Source organism: Populus nigra, chromosome 19 (genome assembly GCF_951802175.1).
Source record: "Populus nigra chromosome 19, ddPopNigr1.1, whole genome shotgun sequence".
Lineage (NCBI taxonomy): Eukaryota > Viridiplantae > Streptophyta > Magnoliopsida > Malpighiales > Salicaceae > Populus > Populus nigra.
Window position 1 is genome coordinate 10,566,486 of NC_084870.1, and position 21,385 is coordinate 10,587,870.

The 21,385-nt window shown below is 32.8% G+C and overlaps 3 protein-coding genes across 3 annotated transcripts; all 3 read left to right on the forward strand.

Annotated features, from left to right (window-relative positions):
• Positions 1-308: 308 nt before the first annotated feature.
• LOC133679744 (protein RADIALIS-like 2) lies at positions 309-1,889 on the forward strand. Its single transcript, XM_062102431.1, has 2 exons — positions 309-752; positions 1,508-1,889. Exons 1-2 carry the CDS (start codon positions 494-496, stop codon positions 1,510-1,512), a joined length of 264 nt encoding a protein of 87 aa, XP_061958415.1. The 5' UTR covers positions 309-493; the 3' UTR covers positions 1,513-1,889.
• Positions 1,890-9,545: 7,656 nt separating this feature from the next.
• On the forward strand, positions 9,546-11,741 carry LOC133679291 (3-ketoacyl-CoA synthase 4-like). Its single transcript, XM_062101834.1, has one exon. It carries the CDS (start codon positions 9,922-9,924, stop codon positions 11,452-11,454), a length of 1,533 nt encoding a protein of 510 aa, XP_061957818.1. The 5' UTR covers positions 9,546-9,921; the 3' UTR covers positions 11,455-11,741.
• A 5,521-nt stretch (positions 11,742-17,262) lies between these two features.
• On the forward strand, positions 17,263-20,987 carry LOC133679160 (uncharacterized). Its single transcript, XM_062101667.1, has 4 exons — positions 17,263-17,967; positions 20,073-20,165; positions 20,420-20,493; positions 20,723-20,987. The coding sequence occupies exons 1-4, from the start codon at positions 17,278-17,280 to the stop codon at positions 20,856-20,858; spliced, it is 993 nt and encodes a 330-aa protein (XP_061957651.1). The 5' UTR covers positions 17,263-17,277; the 3' UTR covers positions 20,859-20,987.
• Positions 20,988-21,385: the final 398 nt, after the last annotated feature.

Genomic DNA, 21,385 nt, shown 5'->3' on the forward strand with positions numbered 1-21,385 from the left:
CAAATATGGAAGGATTGGTTCTATTTGTTTTGGTAATTACTAGTGTTTGCTTTTTTTAGTATATGAATTTAAGACAGATAAGGATTTAGGCCGGTTTAAGTTATTAAAACTATAGAAAATATAAACTGTGTTGTTAATTAAGTGAAGATACTGATTCTCCTACATTGTTGTTCTGATTCATATTTTGTGGTTCCTAAGGAGACAAATCATTAAAAATTCTACTGCATTTGCTAGATTTCTTTTCCACCCTACCCCACCTCATCACCCCCTCCGCTCCACCTCTGCCTATAAAGACCAGGCACTGCCACCTCTATTGCACATATCTTCTCCTTGACTTGAAATATCTTATCTTTACCTTCACCACCCTTCTCATCAATCATCCTTTGCCCTCGCAGCAAGCCTCTCCATAACCATACACCAACCTTCCATAGTTTCTTTCTCTCTTTATTTACTTGTCTAGCGAATTTCTCACAGAAAAACACCATTCAAACAAATGGCATCAAGCTCAATGTCCTCTCGCGGTTCGGGATCGTGGACTGTTCAGCAGAACAAAGCCTTTGAAAGGGCTTTGGCTGTGTATGACAGAGACACGCCCGATCGCTGGTACAATGTAGCCAGGGCGGTCGGTGGAAAAACCGCAGAAGAAGTGAAAAGGCACTATGAACTGCTTGTGGAGGATGTGAAGCATATTGAGTCGGGCCATGTTCCCTTCCCTAATTACAGGACTACCGGGGCAAATGGCCACGCAAGAGGTATAGCAGTTATAAGTCTCACTCCTTCACCTAAATAATAACCAAGATAAAATCACAGTCACACATGCATATTTAGCTACCTAACTATATGGTCACTTACAAGACTTGACTTTATAGCTAACCATATCATGCCACAATTAAAGGTAGCTAAATCTAATCAAGTTGGGTGTCATGGAGTCACTGCTACTGTCTAACTCTGTAACTTTACATGGATTTTCCCAACTCTTTTTCTGTGGCGTGCTTTACAGACGGGATTGTTTAGTTTATTTATTTCTTGAGAGCCACATATTGACTCTCAAATGGAAAAAACTGTGCATCTAGCCATCTACAATCCAAACTAAAATCCAAGCTCCCATCAACAAGAATATGCCCTCATGAAGAGTACTGACTTTAAATGGTCCAAATTACACGCAGAGAGTTTAGTCCTATAAGAAAATAATAAGTTACGTATTGTGGAAAATAATTGCAGATTAATTTTTTAATTTCCTTTTTTTTTTGACCCCACAAGTGCTTTTCACGTGGCTTCAATGAATAGTGATCTTGACAGCTAAATTATGAATTTAACAAGCAAATAAATATATAGCTTTTAAACTTAAGAAGTTGCAGTTTAGTGGTATTTCTCTTTCAGGAGTTTCAGCCACAGCAAAACATAATTTCTGAACCAACAAAAAAGAGAAGCAAAAGAATTAAAAAATGAATAATAATAATAATAACTGATGACAAATATGTTGATCTTTTTTTCCCCCGACATGCAGGATGAAAAATATGAAGCTCCAGTAGTGAGCTAGCTCTGTGCACTTCATGTATGATCAGCAGCAATAAAGATTCACCGCTTTATGCTGCTCCTTTTCCCATCAGGGCCTCACTCATGAGCTAGCTCTATTTGTCATATATTAGTTAACTTGAAAAACTGGTTTTGATTGAAGGATCAAAATCAGTGATTCTACTCTTGTATTCTTTTTCCCTTTCTTTTATATATTATTCTAGTTCTCATCTATTTTATGTTCTTGTCGTGCTGCTAATATAAACAGCACATAATTAATGTATCAAGGAAGGCATCCTGAATCTTTTTATGATTCTAATCCCTTTCCGATGCTCCCAAGTTTCCAAGCAATGAAATATATTTATTCTGTGTTATTACTGTGATCAGTGTTTTTTCATGATCAGTGCTTGCATTTACTCTTCTTGTACTATAACGCAACATGGAGTTAACTATATGGACGAAAGATTGAGATCTAAATTAACTGAATACAGGATCTAATGGCCCTAACTCTAATTCTTGCATAATTGGAGGACTCAATATAAAACCAACCAATAAAATAAAGATAATACGAGAATGAGAGCTATGGACTTGTCGTGTTAAGAGGCCTGGAGCACATAGAGAAGAGGGTAGCAAATGAAGAGGCGGTAAATTTACCTACTTTAAAAAATGCTTTGCATCTTTTCATGTTTTGATATTACCTAGCCCATAGCAATTAAAAAAACAGCTTAATTCTTTAATAGATAACGGAGAGACATGTCAAGGGCATTAGAAGTTGAAAAGACCAAAAATAATAATTAAAAAAAATGCTGATTTTGTGGAATATATATAAAAAAATGTCTTGGCAGGACTACCTCTAGTATATATTCATGATTTTCAGCGTGGTATTGTACTTGGTATATTTGCAGAACTTATCCAGATTGATATCGGATACTGCTGCCTGGTCGAAGTATAGAAAAATCAACATGATGTAGATTATGGCATGTTAGCTAGACTAGGAATCCGATGCCTGCTGGGATAGTTAATCAAATGGAGAACAAGAAGAAACGATCATAAATTGCTGCAAGGATCGATGTGTACCCTTATTAGCGACAAATTATTTTAAGGCAATCGCCGTATTGGCTCATTAAAGTCTGGATCTTTCTTTTTTTGGGAAGAAGAAACTCTGGATCTTAATTTCTACTTATACAGTACCATTGTTATTAAGCATTGCGAACATGATTAATTAACTATTAATTTAATCTTGCAAAAAGCAGTCCTATACAGCCAGGCTTGATAAAAATAAGGCAACTATGTGCTCAATATATGCCGCACTTGCTGTTTTTATTCATATAATGCCAAATAAGTTCTAGATTTGATTTTACTGCTTCAAGAAATAATTCTAAGCCAAGTCTCGAAGATGATTTGCCATATTTTTAGGCCTAACCTAAGACTTTAGAAGGTTAATGGTAGGACTGTTTGCTATCTTCGGACAAGGATGAGCAATATCAAGGTTTGATGTTAGGTTGGTTCGTTGAACAACTTTCTCAGTGTACGAGATGCATGTGCCCTACAGGGGATATTATATCTATAATAATATAAATAATATCTTTAACCTCATCAAATAATTTAAATTATTAAATTAAAATAATTTTTTAATATGATATCAGAGTTTTAATAACCAAACAATTTCGAGTTCAAATCTTATCATCTATATTTATTTAATAAAAATTAAGTACTAAATTGTACAAGTTTAAAGCCTAAAAAATTTTCAGTTCAAGGGGTGTATTAGAGAATAATATAAATCATATCTTGAGACCTCACCTAATAGTTTAAGTTATTGGGTTGAGATGGTTCTTTGAGATATATTCGTGTTGGAATCTAAAAATTCGTTTGTTTTTCTATTTAAAAATATTTAAAAATATATATTTTTTATTTTAAATTAATTTTTTTATATTTTTAAATCACTTTAATATATTAATATTAAAAATATGTTTTAAAATAAATAATATTATTTTCATATATTTTTAAATAAAACACATTTAAAAAAACAATCACCGTCAAATATCTAAAAGTCACATGCCAAGTTCCATCCCCAAATTTCGAAGTACTTTACTTTCCCTGTGACGGAAAACCAAAAAAATGAAAAGAATATGAAATCAATTTGGCTGCAGTGTAAACTAGGAAACGTTGTCCGGTTAGTAAATGGATTTTATTTCCAACATTATCATGTCACTTGAGTTCAAATCTTAAAACAAGACGCGATAAACAAATTAAGTTCTCGTGAACACTTTAGCCGGGGTTTTATTCACTCACCTGAACCCACAAAGTACGCTTTCCGAGAGGTGGGGTTTCCTCGAATCCAAAAAATATATATATATATATACACGTACATACGTACGTATGTATGTATGTATGTATACGACCGACTTACAATTCTATCATAGAATAACTTATTAATGGTTCAGGAAGTTATTTTTAGCTTGATGGTGCCAATAGATTCATGGACCTAGTGGGTTAGGCCTTGGAAGTGACTATACTAATTGTGATGAGCCATTTGGGCAATAATATATGGTTTTGGATCAATTTTGACAAGATAAAAAAGCCATGAAGTTCAGACTGGATTAGAGGTGACCCCATGTTCAGTTCCTCGCTTCATGCCCAATAGAAAACCATCTGAAGGTGGCTTCAAATTCGAGCTGGCACATGTTTTGCTTATTAACGGGAGACTGACAAACAGAGAGAACCAGCCCCGCTACAGAAAAATGGAGCTAGGCCAGGCGTAGTATTGCCGGAAAGAAGTTCCATTTATTGCAGAGTCCCATTCCAGTGCCTATACCTGGTACTTGTAAAGTGAAGCCCGTAAGAATGTTGAGAGCCAAAGAAATGGCTATTGGATGGGCGATTTGTGTAAGAAACGTGTTGGAAAGCTGATCGGCGAGCTTGCACACGGCTATTTATTTCTTTGGTTGGTGGTTTGCCAGATTAAATGTGAAGGTCCTCTATCTTCTCTTCATGAGAAGCCCGGTGAATTGCCTGACCGTTGATCATGTTGAGATGTCGTCACATTACTCTGTCTAGAATTATAATAAAAACTTTTTAAATTTAAATGTATAATTAAAAAATTAATTATTATTTAAAAATGACTTTTCAAACAAAAAAAAAAGGGAACTAATTTAAATATAAATTAAAAAAATTTAGAGAAAAAACTATAAAACAAATCATTAATTTAAAAAAAATAGAAAGAAATTTAATAGAAAAAAAGAAGAAGTAAAGGCCAGGCACTAATGAGCCTAGCAATCCAGGCCAGCCCGTGATTATACCCTTAATTTTTTTTTTTTTGGCAACTTGTTGTCCATTTCAAATTATTTTGGAAAAAAAACAAATGACACGTCGTCTGATTTATCTAGATTCCAACTACGTTGGTGGCTGAAAAATTAGGGCTTAACTTTTTTTACCTAAAAATCCATTTTCAATCTGCTTTTGACCCCAAATACCTGTAAAACATCGTAGAAATCATGATAAACTTATTTATGGTATCAAAAAACCACCTCAAAAATCAAAATCAAACCAAGTTCAGATATATTTTTGCACGACTTTAAAAGTAAAAAAATGTAATCATTTGAACTCCCCTCGTCAAATGAAACTATTTGATAGTTTGGTGGTTTAAATTGGTATCAAGAACACTTTTCTCTCTTTTCCGTTGGAATCCGGGGATCTTTCTCTGTCCTCTTTCAACCAAGGACTAAAAAAATAAAATTTTGTACCAAAATTAAATTGAAAAAATATTGAGATATTGAAATTGTGTAATTTGTGAGATTTAAAAGTACAAGGATCAAAGTGCATCTTTTGCGAAACTTATAACACGGCACCCATGTTTGACACCTATTTCATTTCGATCTTTCTTCGTTTAATCTCATATTTTTTATAAGGAATCAAATCAATTGGTCTTCAATTAGGACTAAATCATCAAAAAACAATTGAGAATCAAATTAAAAAAACATAAAATTTTGTATTGTACATCCACAATAATATATCAGAAAATGAATAATAGAACCTTTCAAAAAAAAAAACTCATTTTTTTTTAGAGTAATTCTTAATGTTCGCATTCAAACTTGACTTGATGAATGGAATCAAGGAGAAAGAAACATGTAAAAGTACACCAAGGCCCAGAGTACTGAGAGCATGGCAATTTAAACGCGGACCAACGGACCCAACGGCCACAAAACCAGACAGGAAACTTGCCAGTGAAATGCATCCTGCGGTGTGGATTTAAAAGACGAGCATCAGACACTTAGCAAAACCACACTCATTCCATTACACTTTATGATACCAAAACTTGTACAATTAGAAAACGAAGAAGAAAACGAAGAGCATTTGAGCGTCTAGCTGCTGTGGTCAATCGTGTGACTTGTTCCGTTCCCGTCCCGGGTTCGACCCTCTATGTGCACGCCTGTCACCCCCGCGGTGCCTAACCTGCCCCTGGACTTGCAGGATGTCCAATGAGCCGTGGGGAATAGTCGTGGTGCGGGCAAGCCGGCCCGGACACCCCACGTAAATAAAAAAAAAAAAAAAAACGAAGAAGAAAATTGTGAGTCGGCAATTAGCAATCAATCGTTGAAAATAAAAGTGGGAATTAAAGTTCTTGATATGTTCCCTGTGCTCTTCCATAGATGCATGAATGAACTCATCAAACTGATCCTCCTAAAACATGCCACCATCATCAAATTGTGGGCAGGATCCATGGAAAGTTTTTCACTTTCAAAAACTTCGGTGCAAATGCAGCCGCCGCTCGAAGTCAGGTCTAAACCGTCAATGCTGGTTTTTTATAGTTTATAAAAACTCGCTTTTTATAATTTTCAAAAAATCTCGCTTTTACTTCACGCACGCACTCAATCTCTGCTACCTTAAAACCTTTCATAATAATAATAATAAATAAATAAAAACCTTTTTCATCATAGAAATACTGTACAGTACACGATTTTCTCCCTATGTTCGTAAAAACAACAGAGTTCACAATCGAGTGCCTTTGTTTTCTGACAAATCAAAGCTTATAGCATCATATACAGATAATATCTCCTAGCTTCCCAGGTTTTAGATAAATAAAGATAAAAAATCATTATATTCGTTGTTGGCCGTTTAGAATATGTTTTTTTTGTTTTTTGTATTTTAAAAATGCTTTTGAAAAAAATTATTTTTTTTGTTTTAAATTAAATTTTTATGTATTTTTAAATTATTTTAATTTAATGATGTTAAATATATATATATATATATATATATATATATATATATATATATTATTTTAATATATTTTAAAATAAAATAATTTTAAAAAAATCAACACCAACGGATAAAGATAACTGTAACGACTAACGACGTATGACGAGCAGTTCAAGGCGCTGTATAATTCAGGCCCCTGGTAATTAAATTTGGTTCCAGCCCAGCTCAAACATTATCGTACAAAAAAGGTGAAGGATTGATTGGGCTTGCGCTCTTCCAGATGTTTGTTTGGGCTGAGTCTCCCCATTCAAAAGGTCTTATATTAGTTCAGAGATAAAAACGACCACATTTTATATAATACACTATATATATAACATTTTAATTTTTTTTTAGTATAAAGATCAGCTATATAGGTTATTTTAATTTTTTACATAAAAAATTCAAAATATAAATTAAAATGCATATGCAAAAATCTAATTAAATAAATTAATACTCATTCATGTAAATAAACAAAAATAAATCATTAAAAATAACTAAAACATTAGAAAAATTAAGAAATACGTGTAGATCAAGATATTTAATCCTATAAAATTACATATTTATCTGATTGTGTTTATTAGACATGTTTATTTAAATCAATAAAAATATAAATACAAGTGAAACTAGTTGAATAAACTTACGCTCTAAAAAAATATCACACAAAGTTAAACATATCAAAAAATTATTTAAATTTAATATTTTTTAATTTTGAAAAAAATTTTCATTTGTTAAAAACAAAGAAAAAATATAGATTAATTAGAATAATATCTTCAAGAATCAAATGTATACTTTTTAAATTTTTTTTTTTGTTTGAAACTATGGAAAAAACTAATTTTTACCGCAAGCGATTTTCAACAAACTAATTTTGTATGAAAAAAAACCAGTTTAATATTTTTTTTATTAATATGATGTAGCTTGCATGTATCTTAATTTTTTTATTTAAAATTTTTCCCATTAGAACACCTACTAATATTCATTACAGTACAATATCTTTATTTTATATAACAATTACTCCGGTCATTTTTGGATGGCAGTCAACGTTTTGATAAATCTCAAAAACGGGGAGGCGTGATCGTGAATGGAAATCATAACACGTGGATTTCATTTATAGAAAAATACGGAAAACAACGGTGCTATAGTTTGACCTTTCATGGTTTGATTGAGTCTCCATTCTCCATGCCCTAAAATTGTAACAGAACAGTTCAATAATTGCTTACAATGCAGGCAGCAAATCCTCGTTCTTGGGATTTCTTCTGCGCTAATTGTTTGGTTGTGTATACGTGTGCTACTATTTAATATATATGTAACAATGTATAAGTGATATACTTGAATATGGGTGATTTATAGAATTATTACATTGAATAATATTTGTAATAATACATGTAGCTTTTGATTAAAGAAAAAGGATTTGAACTCATAAATTTCTTGAAGAGGAAGGGTATCAATGTCAGTTTAATTACAATTCATTATTTATATTTAGTATAATTAGTTTATTCATCGTGTTATGCAACAGATTGAATCATTTTTTTAATGTAGAAAAAAAATATTTAATCATTGAAAAACAAAATATTTTAACTATTTTTTAGTAAAAAGATTAAACTATATGATGATTGACCCGATGTAACCCGATTCACTTGACATGTTTACATGTAATCTAGACAACTAATAAAAACATAGTTTGACTTAAAAAATTCAAAATATATTTTTAAGAAAAAAAATATTGAGACGTAAATATATTGGATCGAACAGGATTAACAAAGCAAATCTGTTACCCGGGTCATAAGACCACGATAACCCAATATAAAACAAATCGAAATAAACTACGAAGTTTAATTTTCAATCAACCCAATATTTAAAGATAAAAAAATAAGATAAAAAGTTAATTTGTTAAACTCATAATTTGTTTCATAAGACCAGAATAATCTTATAGAAAGTAAGTTGAAATAAATATGAAGCATAATTATTAATCAACACAATATTGAATAATAAAATTTAAAAAAACATTAATTACAAAAATGATACAAATAAAATAATCTGAGTCAACATGAGTTAACTCGCCAAACTCACGGCACAGGTTATGAGACCGTGATAATCTCATAGAAAATAAATTAAAAAATGACTTGAGTCCGCTAGTAACCTACCAAGCTCACATCACCAATCCATTAGACCGAGATAACCTTACAAAAAGTAAATTAAAACAAATTATGTAGCTCAATTCCTAATCAAACTATAGTTTAATGGTGAAATTGAAAAAAAAATATAGAAAAAGAACATAATAAAATAACACGAGTCTACTTGGATTAACCCGCAAAACTCGCGTTATGACATATAACCCTATAGAACTTAAACCGAAACAAGTCATGAAACTTGATTATTAATCCACCCAGTATTAAATGATAAAATTTTAAAAAATCAACAATTCAAAAAAAAAAAACTTGATTTAACCGAGTTAACTCATCAAATTCATAACACGAGTCATGAGATTAAGATGATCTCATGAAAAATAAATCATAATAAATAATAAAACATAATTCCTAATACATTGAAGAATAAAATTAAAAAATATAAAAATATAGAATAAACTATTGCAAGAATAATATTATTTGAGGTAATGCAAAATAAAAAAACCTTTTTTAATTTTTTTAATAATAATTAACTAATAATAATAAATAATAACTTTTTTATATGAAATTAAATTTGACTACTTCTAACTCGAAAGAAAAAGAAGAATGCCTTTTGTTTCTTCATTTTCACATCATCTGCCAAAGTCAACTCTGTAAAAAGGCACCATCTTTGAACTTGCCCCCCCTCTTTTTCTCCCAATTGACCAAAATCATGACAGATAAGAGAGTGGGGGGGAAAGAAAAAAGAAAAAAGAAAAAAAAAACAGATTCAGGAAATCAAAATACAGATTTCATGCATCATCATCAGCAATTATCAAGTCAAAATCTACGCAGTCTTTAATAATTGTTACTGGGTCTGGGCCGTTTAGCAGTTACATCGTTACCTAACAACCTTCATTTCTTTTTCTTTATTGCTTCTCCAGATCCGTATTGTAAACGGACATTCATTTCTTACACACCATAATAGTCACTTGCTCTGTTTTTTAGTCTTATTTTCACCATTCAAGAAACCCAAAAGAACCTATCTTGAAAGCTTAGAGAAGACAATATGAACAACCAACGGGAATCCGAATCCACCACTACCAATGGAGTCCAGATCCGACAATCAAGAAGATTGCCAGATTTCTTGCATAGTGTGAATCTTAAGCATGTCAAGCTCGGTTATCATTATTTGATAACTCATTTGTTGACTCTTTGTTTGGTTCCTTTAATGGCTTTTGTTATTTTTCAAGCTTTTCAATTGAACCCAAATGACATTCACCAACTTTGGCTTCATCTTCAGTATAATCTTGTTAGTGTCATTATTTGTTCTGCTTTTCTTGTTTTTGGAGTCACGGTTTATATTATGACCAGGCCCAGATCCCTTTTTCTTGTTGATTATGCTTGTTACAAGCCTCCATCAAACTTACAAGTCAAATTTGAGCAATTCATGGAGCATTCAAGTCTGACTGGTGATTTTGATGATTCTTCGTTGGAATTTCAAAGGAAGATTCTGGAAAGATCAGGTCTTGGTGAAGAAACTTATGTCCCTGAAGCTATGCATTATATTCCACCAAGACCGTCAATGGCAGCAGCTAGAGAAGAGGCACAGCAGGTGATGTTTGGTGCACTGGATGTTTTATTTGCAAATACTAATATCAAGCCTAAAGATATTGGTATTCTTGTTGTGAATTGTAGTTTGTTTAATCCTACACCCTCGTTATCTGCAATGATTGTTAACAAGTATAAATTGAGAGGGAATATTAGATCTTTTAATCTTGGGGGAATGGGGTGTAGTGCTGGGGTTATTGCTGTTGACCTTGCTAAAGATATGTTGCAAGTTCATAGGAATACTTATGCTGTTGTTGTAAGTACTGAGAACATTACACAGAATTGGTATTTTGGGAACAAGAAGTCAATGTTGATACCGAATTGCTTGTTTAGAGTCGGAGGTTCTGCTGTTTTGTTGTCAAATAAAGCTAAAGATAAGAGAAGAGCCAAGTATAAGCTTGTTCATGTGGTTAGAACTCATAAAGGAGCTGATGACAAGGCGTTCAAGTGTGTCTATCAGGAGCAGGATGATGCTGGGAAGACAGGGGTTTCTTTGTCAAAAGAGCTCATGGCAATTGCTGGTGGTGCACTTAAGACTAATATCACAACCTTGGGTCCTTTGGTTCTTCCCATCAGTGAGCAACTTTTGTTCTTTTCAACTTTAGTTGCTAAGAAATTGTTCAATGCAAAAGTGAAGCCGTACATCCCTGATTTTAAGCTTGCGTTCGATCATTTCTGTATTCATGCCGGGGGTAGAGCCGTGATTGATGAGCTTGAGAAGAATCTGCAGCTTTTGCCTATTCATGTTGAAGCTTCCAGGATGACTCTTCATCGCTTTGGTAACACTTCGTCAAGCTCAATTTGGTACGAGTTGGCTTACACTGAGGCAAAGGAAAGAGTACGGAGGGGGGACCGTATTTGGCAGATTGCTTTTGGCAGTGGTTTCAAGTGCAACAGTGCAATTTGGGAGGCTCTGAGGCATATTAAGCCATCTTCTAATAATCCATGGCAGGATTGCATTGACAGGTATCCAGTGCAGATAGTCATGTAGCTTGCCAACAACTTGGTTATAGATTCTTAATTTGGAGGAGTTACCTTGATAGACAGACAAGGGAATCACTCTACTATTTTTTCTTCTTTTTGTTAATTTATTGGGTCAGGTCATGTGTGAGGAATGTAGTCATAACATTATGGAGTCTTTTCTAGTGTTCTTGTACTTCGTCTTTTCTAGTGTTCTTGTACTTCAATGCTTTGATGGATTTTGTTCTGAATGTAGTCAAAACATTATGTAGTGTTTGGTTTGATTTAAAGGCATATAAAATCCTAACTTTAAATGAACTTGTTTTTCTAGTTTTTTTTCATCCTCCTTTTTTCTTAGAATTCAAGACCCATATTCAGAAGAATTGTAGCTTGCAACAAGATTTATACATACAATTCCATTCCGTCGATCTCATTTCTAGTTTCTCAAGCATAACCATAAGAAAACAAGGTTGAGGGAACATACAGGGAGCTTCATTTGCTCATGGTCTCCTGATACTTGCTTTCAAACCTCACTTTCTGTGCAATTCTTATTGCCACCACGCAGTTCGAGTCTTCCGAACATTGCATAGCAAGCTTGACGTTTTGGATGCGAATTCTGTGCCACCAGTGAACAGTAACGGAGCCAGGATTTTTTAAATAAAGAGGCAAGCTATTAATAAATACTTGATATTATATATTATATATTATATAAATATTTATTATATAGAAAAATTAATTTGAAATACATGTATTAACTCATATCAAATAAAATTAATATAAAAATACTTTCAAAATAAAAAACTAATTTGGATTAATTTTTTTTTATATATAGTTTAATTTTTTCAGTTATTTTTTTTTATTTTTTAGATTAAGGAGGCAATTGCCCCTCATTTGGCTCTGCCACTGCTCGTGAAGACATGATCTCTAATACAGAATGAAATTTAGTTTCATCCTAGTATCGGTTGCTTCTTAAGTGTTTTTTTTTTTTTGCTTGTTTCATGCCCCCCTATTTTCCTTAAAACAGAAAATTGCAATTCCAAATACGTGTACTTTAATTCTCCTCAATTATCTTTTTGAATTTATCATTTTCCCCCTTGTTAAGTAGTGTTACCAGACTTTCTCAGGCTGTTTGGTTTTTGGCTTTGAACTGGATGAAATCGCAGTGTGTTTTCCCAGCACCGATGAGTTTTGATATAGTTTTCCCTTTCGTTATCTATCAGGATTCCACAGTGTCAATGATCTATGAAAGTCTTCGGTGCGTCTAATTCATAGATCTGCAGCACAGAACTATGCTTGAAACTTGAACTACAATTTTACAAATTAGGTAACACTTACAACTACGAACTTTCCTAGCTGTTTCTGAAAAGTGATGATTCATGGAAGCATTTCTTTGTGTTTGATGCTGTTTTCTTACACATTTCACTATCTTGGAGTGAAACGGATCAATGCATGTCTCATGCGCAATAACTAGTGAACTTCCCTAGCTTGATTGATTGATAGTTTTTCTATGACAAGTATTCCTATACATTGCAGAATCTTGGCTTCCCTTTATTAACGTACACGGTGGTCTGATATCCAAAATACTGGAGATTAATATTGGTTAAACAATTAACATCCTTTCCAAGTGGGAAATACAGAAAGCTCGGCAGGTTTCTTCAATCTGTGTTTGAGACAGTGAGCCTATTATTCTAGATTGACCAGGAAAGTTGGAATGCTTTCCTTCAAAAACTAACAAATTCCACAGTTAATCACAGTTGCGACCACTTGATTGCAATTCTTGAAAGAAGTAAGTCCAGGATGGTACTCACATCAATTTATAGGAACAGAACATTCATTTTATAACAAGGGGTGATGCTTGAAAACAAATTAAATCAATCTTGATGATGCCCCACTTTGCAAGTTTACAATCAAATCCAAAACTTTTGAAAGGAATACGAAACAGGTTTTTGATTTGCTCACGAGTCACTAGCAGCAGGCCATGTGAAGACTAATCTGTCACAATAGCACCTTGACGTGTCAGCTTTTACAATTTCTTTAACCAGTGATGCTATTTCAGAAGAAATTGAAAATGACAAGGGTAGATGATGAGAAATTTTTACTGTGAATGAGGTATAGACAATAATAATAAAAAAAATTCCTGAAAGGAACAAATCCTTTTGTAAGTTTCTGCGTTTTTCTAGTTAGAAATTTTGCGGACTACTGTTCTTCTCATAGTGTACTGGAAGATAACTTTTATATGTTTTGGAACTAAATTTAACAAGTCTAAAAAATTATTTAAAACCTAAAAACTCAAGGTTTCCGGCAGTATATGTAATACATGTAAACTTAATTTCTATGAGTTTAGCTTAAAGAAGATGCCAAACCTCATGGATTCAACCTAAAAAAAAAATTTAGTTCTCATAGACTCATTCAAGAGGAAGAAGTCAGTCCTTGCTGACGAAATACATCTTAGATCTTATTTTTCCTACACTTCTAGATGTATAAAAAATCTCTTAAAAGCCTATCATATTTTTATACTATTAATATTTCTACAAAAGATATTTATCTCTCATTAATGTATTTATAATGGTAAAATGACTTTTTAACTCCCCCACAACACAAAAAAAAAAGATTTATGAGTTATAAATATCTTATGAATCATTCAAGCCTCAGATTCACAATTTATATTCTTTAATTATTTATACTTTAATTCTCATAGCATTTATCATATAAAAACCAACAACAAACACTTTTATTTTTGGAATTTAAAGCTTATTTTCTCATTTATTGCGATTTATTACTAAAAAGTCATTAACTTTATCATTTGAGGGTCCCTAAACCCTACTAAAAAGAAATGTTTTGAAGGTGTTGGGTTTTTATCACACTATTCTCCAAGTGATGGACTTGATTTTTTTAGTGGTGAGTAAAAAAATTGAAAATCGATTAAACCGAGAAAACCAGAAAAAAATAACCGAAAAAACCGAACCGTGAAAAAAAACTGATTAAAATTTTGAAAAAACAGACCGGTTCGGTTTCAGTTTTATAAGCTTGAAACCGAAAAAACCGAGCTAAAACCGAGCCAAACTGAAAAAATCGAGTCAAGCCAGTTTGAACCGATTTCTGTCCTAAAAAACCAAACCGAACCTAAACCGGTCGGTTTGAACTGGTTTTAATTTTTTTTAAAAAATTAAAAATTTTGGTTCAGTTATTTTTTTTTTATAAAAACCGAACTGAACCGAAAATAATCACCCTTATTTTTCTTGTGCAATAGAACATCATATATGGGTCAGACCCCGAGCAGTAGAGATTGAGCCAGGGACAGTCATCCATTTCCAGGTCCCGAGTGAAACCACTACCACGAAAAAACCTGCAGTGGTGTTTCTTCATGGTTTTGGTTATGATGGGATTTTGACATGGTAATTTCAGGTGTTTATTTAGAATTGCATCTCACATAATATTTTTTAAAACATTAATATTTTATTATTTTAGATCATTTTAATATATTAATAACAAAAAAATATTTAAAAAAATATTATTTTAATATATTTTTAAATTAAAAAACTTTAAAAAACCTCAACCCACCTTAGTTACGGTTTTTTTTTTCACGTTTTAAAGACCTCTTAAACAAATTTTTCTCACGTTTTCGTACAGTGATGCACCACCTGTTCGGTGTCCTTCAATAATTATTATTTTGCTTTAGCAAGAAGAGAACTCAAAACTTTCCAGAACCACCATAAAGGTACCCTGCTCTTTCCCTTCTTCATCCCCTTCTTCTTCTCTTGCTGCATGGGGTGTATCTTCATTGTTCATGGACCGAACCGGGTATATCTCAAACTTAAACATATTAGACCGGGTTTACTCTAGTAAAAATAATCCAACAAAATTTGTCGGATATTATATTTTATTTGAAAAAATAATATTTAATATTATTCAATGGCACAATATAATTACATTTAAAGAAAATCATTACTTTTTATAATATATTATATTTTACCAAACTAACTTTTATTATAAAATAATTTTTTTAAAATTATAATTATAAAAGCTATCACACTATGAAATACATTCACATGCGTGTTTCTGACTGCGGTGGTTAAATCACGGCCGGTCTTGATCAAATTATGCAGCAGCTCTTGCTGACAGAAAATTTTTACATCGTATTTCAACTATTAGGTCACAAATGTTGAATTCCTTAAGTTGTCCTCCGGGGAAATTTGTTTTAGCAGCATGGCATGCTTTTCAAATGATTTAATTTTTAAAAATTATTTTGATGTCTTAGTATGATTATTAAATTTTAAAAAATAAAAAATTAATTTAATATATTTTTTAGTGAAAAGTAAAGCCTAAAAAAAATTCAATTGACTCAATGATCTAATTGATTATTTTTTTTAACAAAAACCATATTATTTTATTTTATAAAAAAAATTAGAGATTGAACCTGAATTCATATTTCAAACTCATAATCTGTTAAACTTTAAATTCGAGTTCAATATCTAACAAATTTAATATTAAAAGATTAAACTATAAAATAAAATCAAATTAAAATAACTTTTAAAGTTAAAAAAATTGATAGGAAAAAAAACTCAATAATAATGAAATCGAAAAATAAAATAAATTATATAAACCATTTTAAATAAAATAAAGAGAAATTAAATTAAACACATGAAAAAACTCAAATGGTAAAATTGAAAAAAAATCTAATTTTATAAATTATTTCAAATATAAAAAATACTAAAAAAAAAAGAAACCAAATCTGGAAGAAAAAAAAGCTAACAGAGTGAATTTTTTAAGAACTAAATTTAAAAGATAAAAATATTCACATGGGGATTAAATTAAAAACAATTTTTTTATAAATTATTTTAAATAAAATAAATTAGAAACTAATGATGAAATCTGATGAGAAAACTAACTAAAGGGATGCATTGAATTTTTTAAAGGAACGAAACGCTTTCCTAAGATGAGAAAAAAAAATAAACACTGGTTCACAGCTATCCAAATATGCAAAAACACACGCGCCGCATGATCAGGGAGGGATCGTCGAGAGGATACCATCACTGCCTTGAAAGCTATCTTTTAGCCACGTAATTAGCCACACACACCACCACAAATTTTTTGGACCCCCAGCGCGTCTCTAGATTAATTATTTAAATAATATATTGTATCCAGATGTAACAACTGTTTTCTCAATTACATAATTACCCAAAAAATTAATATTTTTTTGGGTTCCAGAGGTAAATTCTATAATTCAGTATGCAATTAAATATAAAATACCAAAAATATCCTCAAGTGATTGTCATACGCTATTTTGCTTTTAAGTGCAGTACAAAAAATATGTGAAGACTAATTTGTCTCAATTAGCTCGGCAATGCCAAGTCAACCATCATGAAAAGATCAAAATATCCCAAAAGCAATAATTTTTAGTTTTGCCACAAAATGTATAAATATCATAATATTGTTCCATTTAATTTTATCAATTGTTTCATTGCATGACATGTTCTTCATTCTTCATTCTTAATTACTAAATTATGATTTTATCCTTCCAGAGGAAACTTATTTTTCTCTTTATAACTCTTTGTATAATAATTGTTTTTATATTTAAAAGATAGAAAATCACAAAATAAAATGGAAATGAAAGTCTCATTCAAGAATAAAAAAGCAATATCGTAAAAAGAAAATATTTTTCTAAAAACTAAACTAAATTTTTTTTAGACTTAAAAATACTTTTCTTAACTAATTTTATTAATGATAAACAAATACAAAAAAAAAAATTAAATAACTTTTAAAAAGTAATTTTACAACTAACTTAAAACCCATCATAAATTGTCATTCATGAATGGCAGCAATATACTATCACAGAGCAGCGACATGTCATTCAATGAAAACAAGTAACACCAGTCCTGTAGTTATCATTCATACAAGGCTTGGAAGAGCCTACCTTTCTAGAGGAGGAGAGATGGTGAACACTTTGTCATTGTACAAGCCCTTGTTGCAAGGCTTAATGAAGCTAGCTGGGGTCACACCCCGAGCAGTAGAGATCGAGCCAGGGACAGTCATCCATTTCTGGATCCCGAGTGAAACCACTACCACGAATAAACCTGCAGTGGTGTTTCTTCATGGTTTTGGTTGTGATGGGATTTTGACATGGCAATTTCAGGTGCTAGCTTTGGCCAAGAAATACGCAGTTTATGTTCCCGATCTCCTCTTCTTTGGAGATTCAATCACCGATAAAACTGAACGGTCACCGGCTTTTCAAGCAGAATGCATGGCTAAGGGTCTAAGGAAGCTTCGCGTCGAGAAGTGCACCTTGGTTGGATTGAGCTATGGAGGGATTGTTGGTTTCAAGATGGCTGAGATGTTCCCTAATTTGGTTGATTCAATGGTGATAACTTGTTCAGCTATGGCCTTGACTGAGTCCATCGCTTGTGCTGGCCTGCAAAGAATTGGCTTCTCATCGTGGGCAGATTATTTGATTCCTGAAACTGTCGAGGGCGTGAAGAAACTGCTAGAAGTTGCTTTCTACAAGCTGCCATGGATACCTGATTTTGTCTACAGAGACATTTTGGAGGTAAGCTTCGTTAGCTAAACTATCCCATTTTTAATTTTAATTTTCTCCTCGATTCATGGTGTTTGTACACATATCATGACTCCGAATCTCCCAGTCTAATCAATCCTTCCTACTTGTTTAGAATTAGCATGCAAGGGATACAATCAGTGCGAGGGATTGGATTACTACGAGACTTTTTCTCCTGTGGCTAAGCTCACCACTGTAAGAACCCTTTTAGCAGTTGCCGCAGTAAAGAAGTGGGATCTTCATCAATTGGATGTGAACAATGCTTTTCTTCATGGCCAATTAGATGAAGAAGTCTACATGTCTTTGCCTCCTGGCTTTGCCAAACAGGGGGAGTCCAAAGTATGCAAGTTACACAAGTCCATTTATGGCTTAAAGCAAGCTTCTAGGCAATGGTTTGCTAAATTTTCTTCTGCCCTGCTCGAGTTTGGATTCATCCAGTCCAAAGCTGATTACACCTTATTTACAAGAGCTTTGGGGGGTTCATTCATCGCATTATTGGTTTATGTTGATGATATAATTGTTGCCAGCGATAATTCAGCCGAGGTTTCAAAATTTATCCAACTGCTTAATGATAGATTTAAGCTAAAAGACCTTGGTCAGTTGAAATATTTCCTTGGTTTGGAAATCGCTCGCAGTGAGCTTGGCATCTCTGTCTGTCAAAGAAAATATGCCTTGGAAGTTCTTGAAGATACTGGTATGTTGGCTTCAAAACCAGTACAATTTCCAATGGAACCTAATGTGAAATTCTCTAAAGATTCTGGACAAATCTTAGATGATCCTACTGCCTACAGACGGCTTGTTGGGCGGTTACTTTATCTCACTATCAGCAGACCTGACATTTCATTTGCAGTGCAAGTCTTAAGTCAATTTATGGACAAGCCTAGAGTTCCTCATTTAACTGCAGCAACTAGAGTCCTGCGCTACATTAAAGCATCTCCAGCTCAAGGGTTGTTCTTTCCAGTTATTTCTAGTTTACAAATGAAGGCATTCTGTGATTCTGACTGGGCAGGTTGTGTTGATTCCAGAAGATCAGTAACAGGATACTGTGTCTTCCTTGACAATTCTTTGATTTCTTGGAAATCCAAGAAACAAACCACTGTATCCAGGTCTTCTGCTGAGGCTGAGTACAGAGCAATGGCATCCACTTGTTGTGAGGTTGTGTGGCTTCGCAATCTTCTTCAAGACCTACAGGTTCCACCTCAAACTACTCTTCTGTATTGTGACAGTAAAGCTGCTCTTCACATTGCAGCTAACCCTGTCTATCATGAGCGTACAAAACACATTGACATTGATTGTCATGTGGTTCGCGAGAAGATTCAGTTAGGCATTCTGCGCACTTTTCATGTTTCCTCCAAACACCAGCTCGCGGATATATTTACTAAGGCTCTTGGCTTCTCTCACTTTTATCCTTTGTTGTCCAAGATGAGCCTTCATAACATTTATTCTCCTTGATCCTTTTATGCGTCTCATCTTGAGGGGGAGTATTGAATTGTATACAGCTCAATCTTATTCACGTCCACAATGAAGCCAGCAGTGCAGTTCTGTCCTCTCTGTCTTCTCCACATCAGCAGCTTCAACAATGAATACAGCAGTGCAAATCTCCAGCAAGTAACAGTCACAAGCAATCCTGCAATCTTTAGTTAACTTCTTCAGCAAGCAACAGTGAAGAAGTTAGAGTTTGTTAAAGCTGTTAGAGTTAGTTAAAGCTGTTATAGGAGTCTGTTATTCTGTTAATTAACCGTTGCTTATTCTGTTTATTCTGTTTCCATACTAGTCTATATAAACAATGTAATAGACAATGGTTAAAGGTTAAGTAAAAAGAGAGAAATTCAGTTCATTATCTCGATTTCAATACAAGTACCCAGACATCCATGCTACCTATCAAATCCTTCTATCTTAGCAAGCAACCATATATTGGCAAAGCAGTTCTAGATTTGACTTAATAATCGAGATGAACAATTCATGAATATAGTAGTTCTCCATCAAACGGGGATCTTTAGTTGAGAAGTAGAATTCTAGATATCATTAATGGAAGTCATATTTAAACTTTCGGAATTGATTTTTGACCGTACGTAATAAATTCTTGACATTGGTGGCAGGCCTTGTATTTCGACCACAAGAAGGAAAGGCATGAACTTTTAGAGGCGTCAATTGTGAAGGACAAGGATTTCACTGTCCCTCGTTTTACACAGGTCAGAAAGGAAATAACATTTAAGATTGTTATGAATCACTCGACTTACGAGTCCAAGATTAATGGGATTTGACTTGTAACCAATGGCATGGTTATTGGTCGCATACTTTCACTTGTTCAAATGAGTATCAAAGTTGATTGTTGTCAAGGTGAAGAAAAGAAACAAAACTCTGCAGCCATTCGCTGTTTATTTATTCCATTCTGCCTCAAAGGTCTAACTAGCACGATAAATCTTTTCTTTACTTTTTATTCCAGTCGCAGAGGATATATCTCTTGTGGGGAGTAGATGACATCATTTTCGACAAGGAAGAAGTTCGCAACTTGAAAGAGTACGTCTAATTGGATATTGTATTCATTCAGTAATGATATTACCAAATCGTAAATTAGATTCGGTGAAAACTCACAAAGGATACCGTAGAACACACCAACTTTTGAGGAAGAATTGCATCTACCCCAATTAATAATTATATGAATATTACCGATTAAATAAATAGATTTAATGAGCTTTTATGTTGTTCATCATTAGTAATGTTACGGTACTTGAAACTGTGATCACAGGCTACTAGAAGGCAAAGCAACGGTGCACTGCATAGAGAGGGCAGGTCACTTGGTGGAATTGGAGTGCCCCTTGGCCTACAATAGGACACTCAAGCAAATTCTTGCTTCTTTGTACGAAGATGGGAAGGAAAAATAGTGGAACTCGTCCTCTCAGGTTTTGGCCATTGTTGTTTGTATTAGTTTCTCTTCAGTATGATCATAAGCAATTGTGCCTAATCAAGCTGTGTTGTGAATTTTCCGACGTGCTAATTTTCTGTTTTCATGATACCGGCCATCCTCCTCGAGTCAAATGAAATCTCATCTCATCTGACCAATTTGTGGAATCAGCACCGCCATGTTGGAGTGCGATAATTTTTGAAAATATATTAAAATAATATTTTTTTATTTTTAAAAATTATTTTTAATATCAATACATTAAAATAATTTAAATTCATAAAAAAATATTAATTTAAAACAAAAAATTTTAAATTTTAAGTTTTTTTAAAAACATTTTTAAAACACAAAAATAAATAAAATTTATTCTGATTCGTTTACAATGTTAAAAAATAACAGGGTGAAAAAGAAATGAACAGAGAACAAATTCTAACAACTCCGCAAACTCTCATTCGATATTTATTATTCTCTTTCAAAAGGATTAATCCAAGAATCTAATTTCTTACAATT

Coding starts and splice junctions, on each gene's coding strand:
- LOC133679744 (XM_062102431.1), top strand. CDS start 494: ATGGCATCAAGCTCAATGTCCTCTCGCGGTTCGGGATCGTGGACTGTT.
- LOC133679291 (XM_062101834.1), top strand. CDS start 9,922: ATGAACAACCAACGGGAATCCGAATCCACCACTACCAATGGAGTCCAG.
- LOC133679160 (XM_062101667.1), top strand. CDS start 17,278: ATGAAAACAAGTAACACCAGTCCTGTAGTTATCATTCATACAAGGCTT. Junction 20,166..20,419: donor CTGTCCCTCGTTTTACACAG/GTCAGAAAGGAA, acceptor TTTTTATTCCAG/TCGCAGAGGATATATCTCTT. Junction 20,494..20,722: donor GAAGTTCGCAACTTGAAAGA/GTACGTCTAATT, acceptor CTGTGATCACAG/GCTACTAGAAGGCAAAGCAA.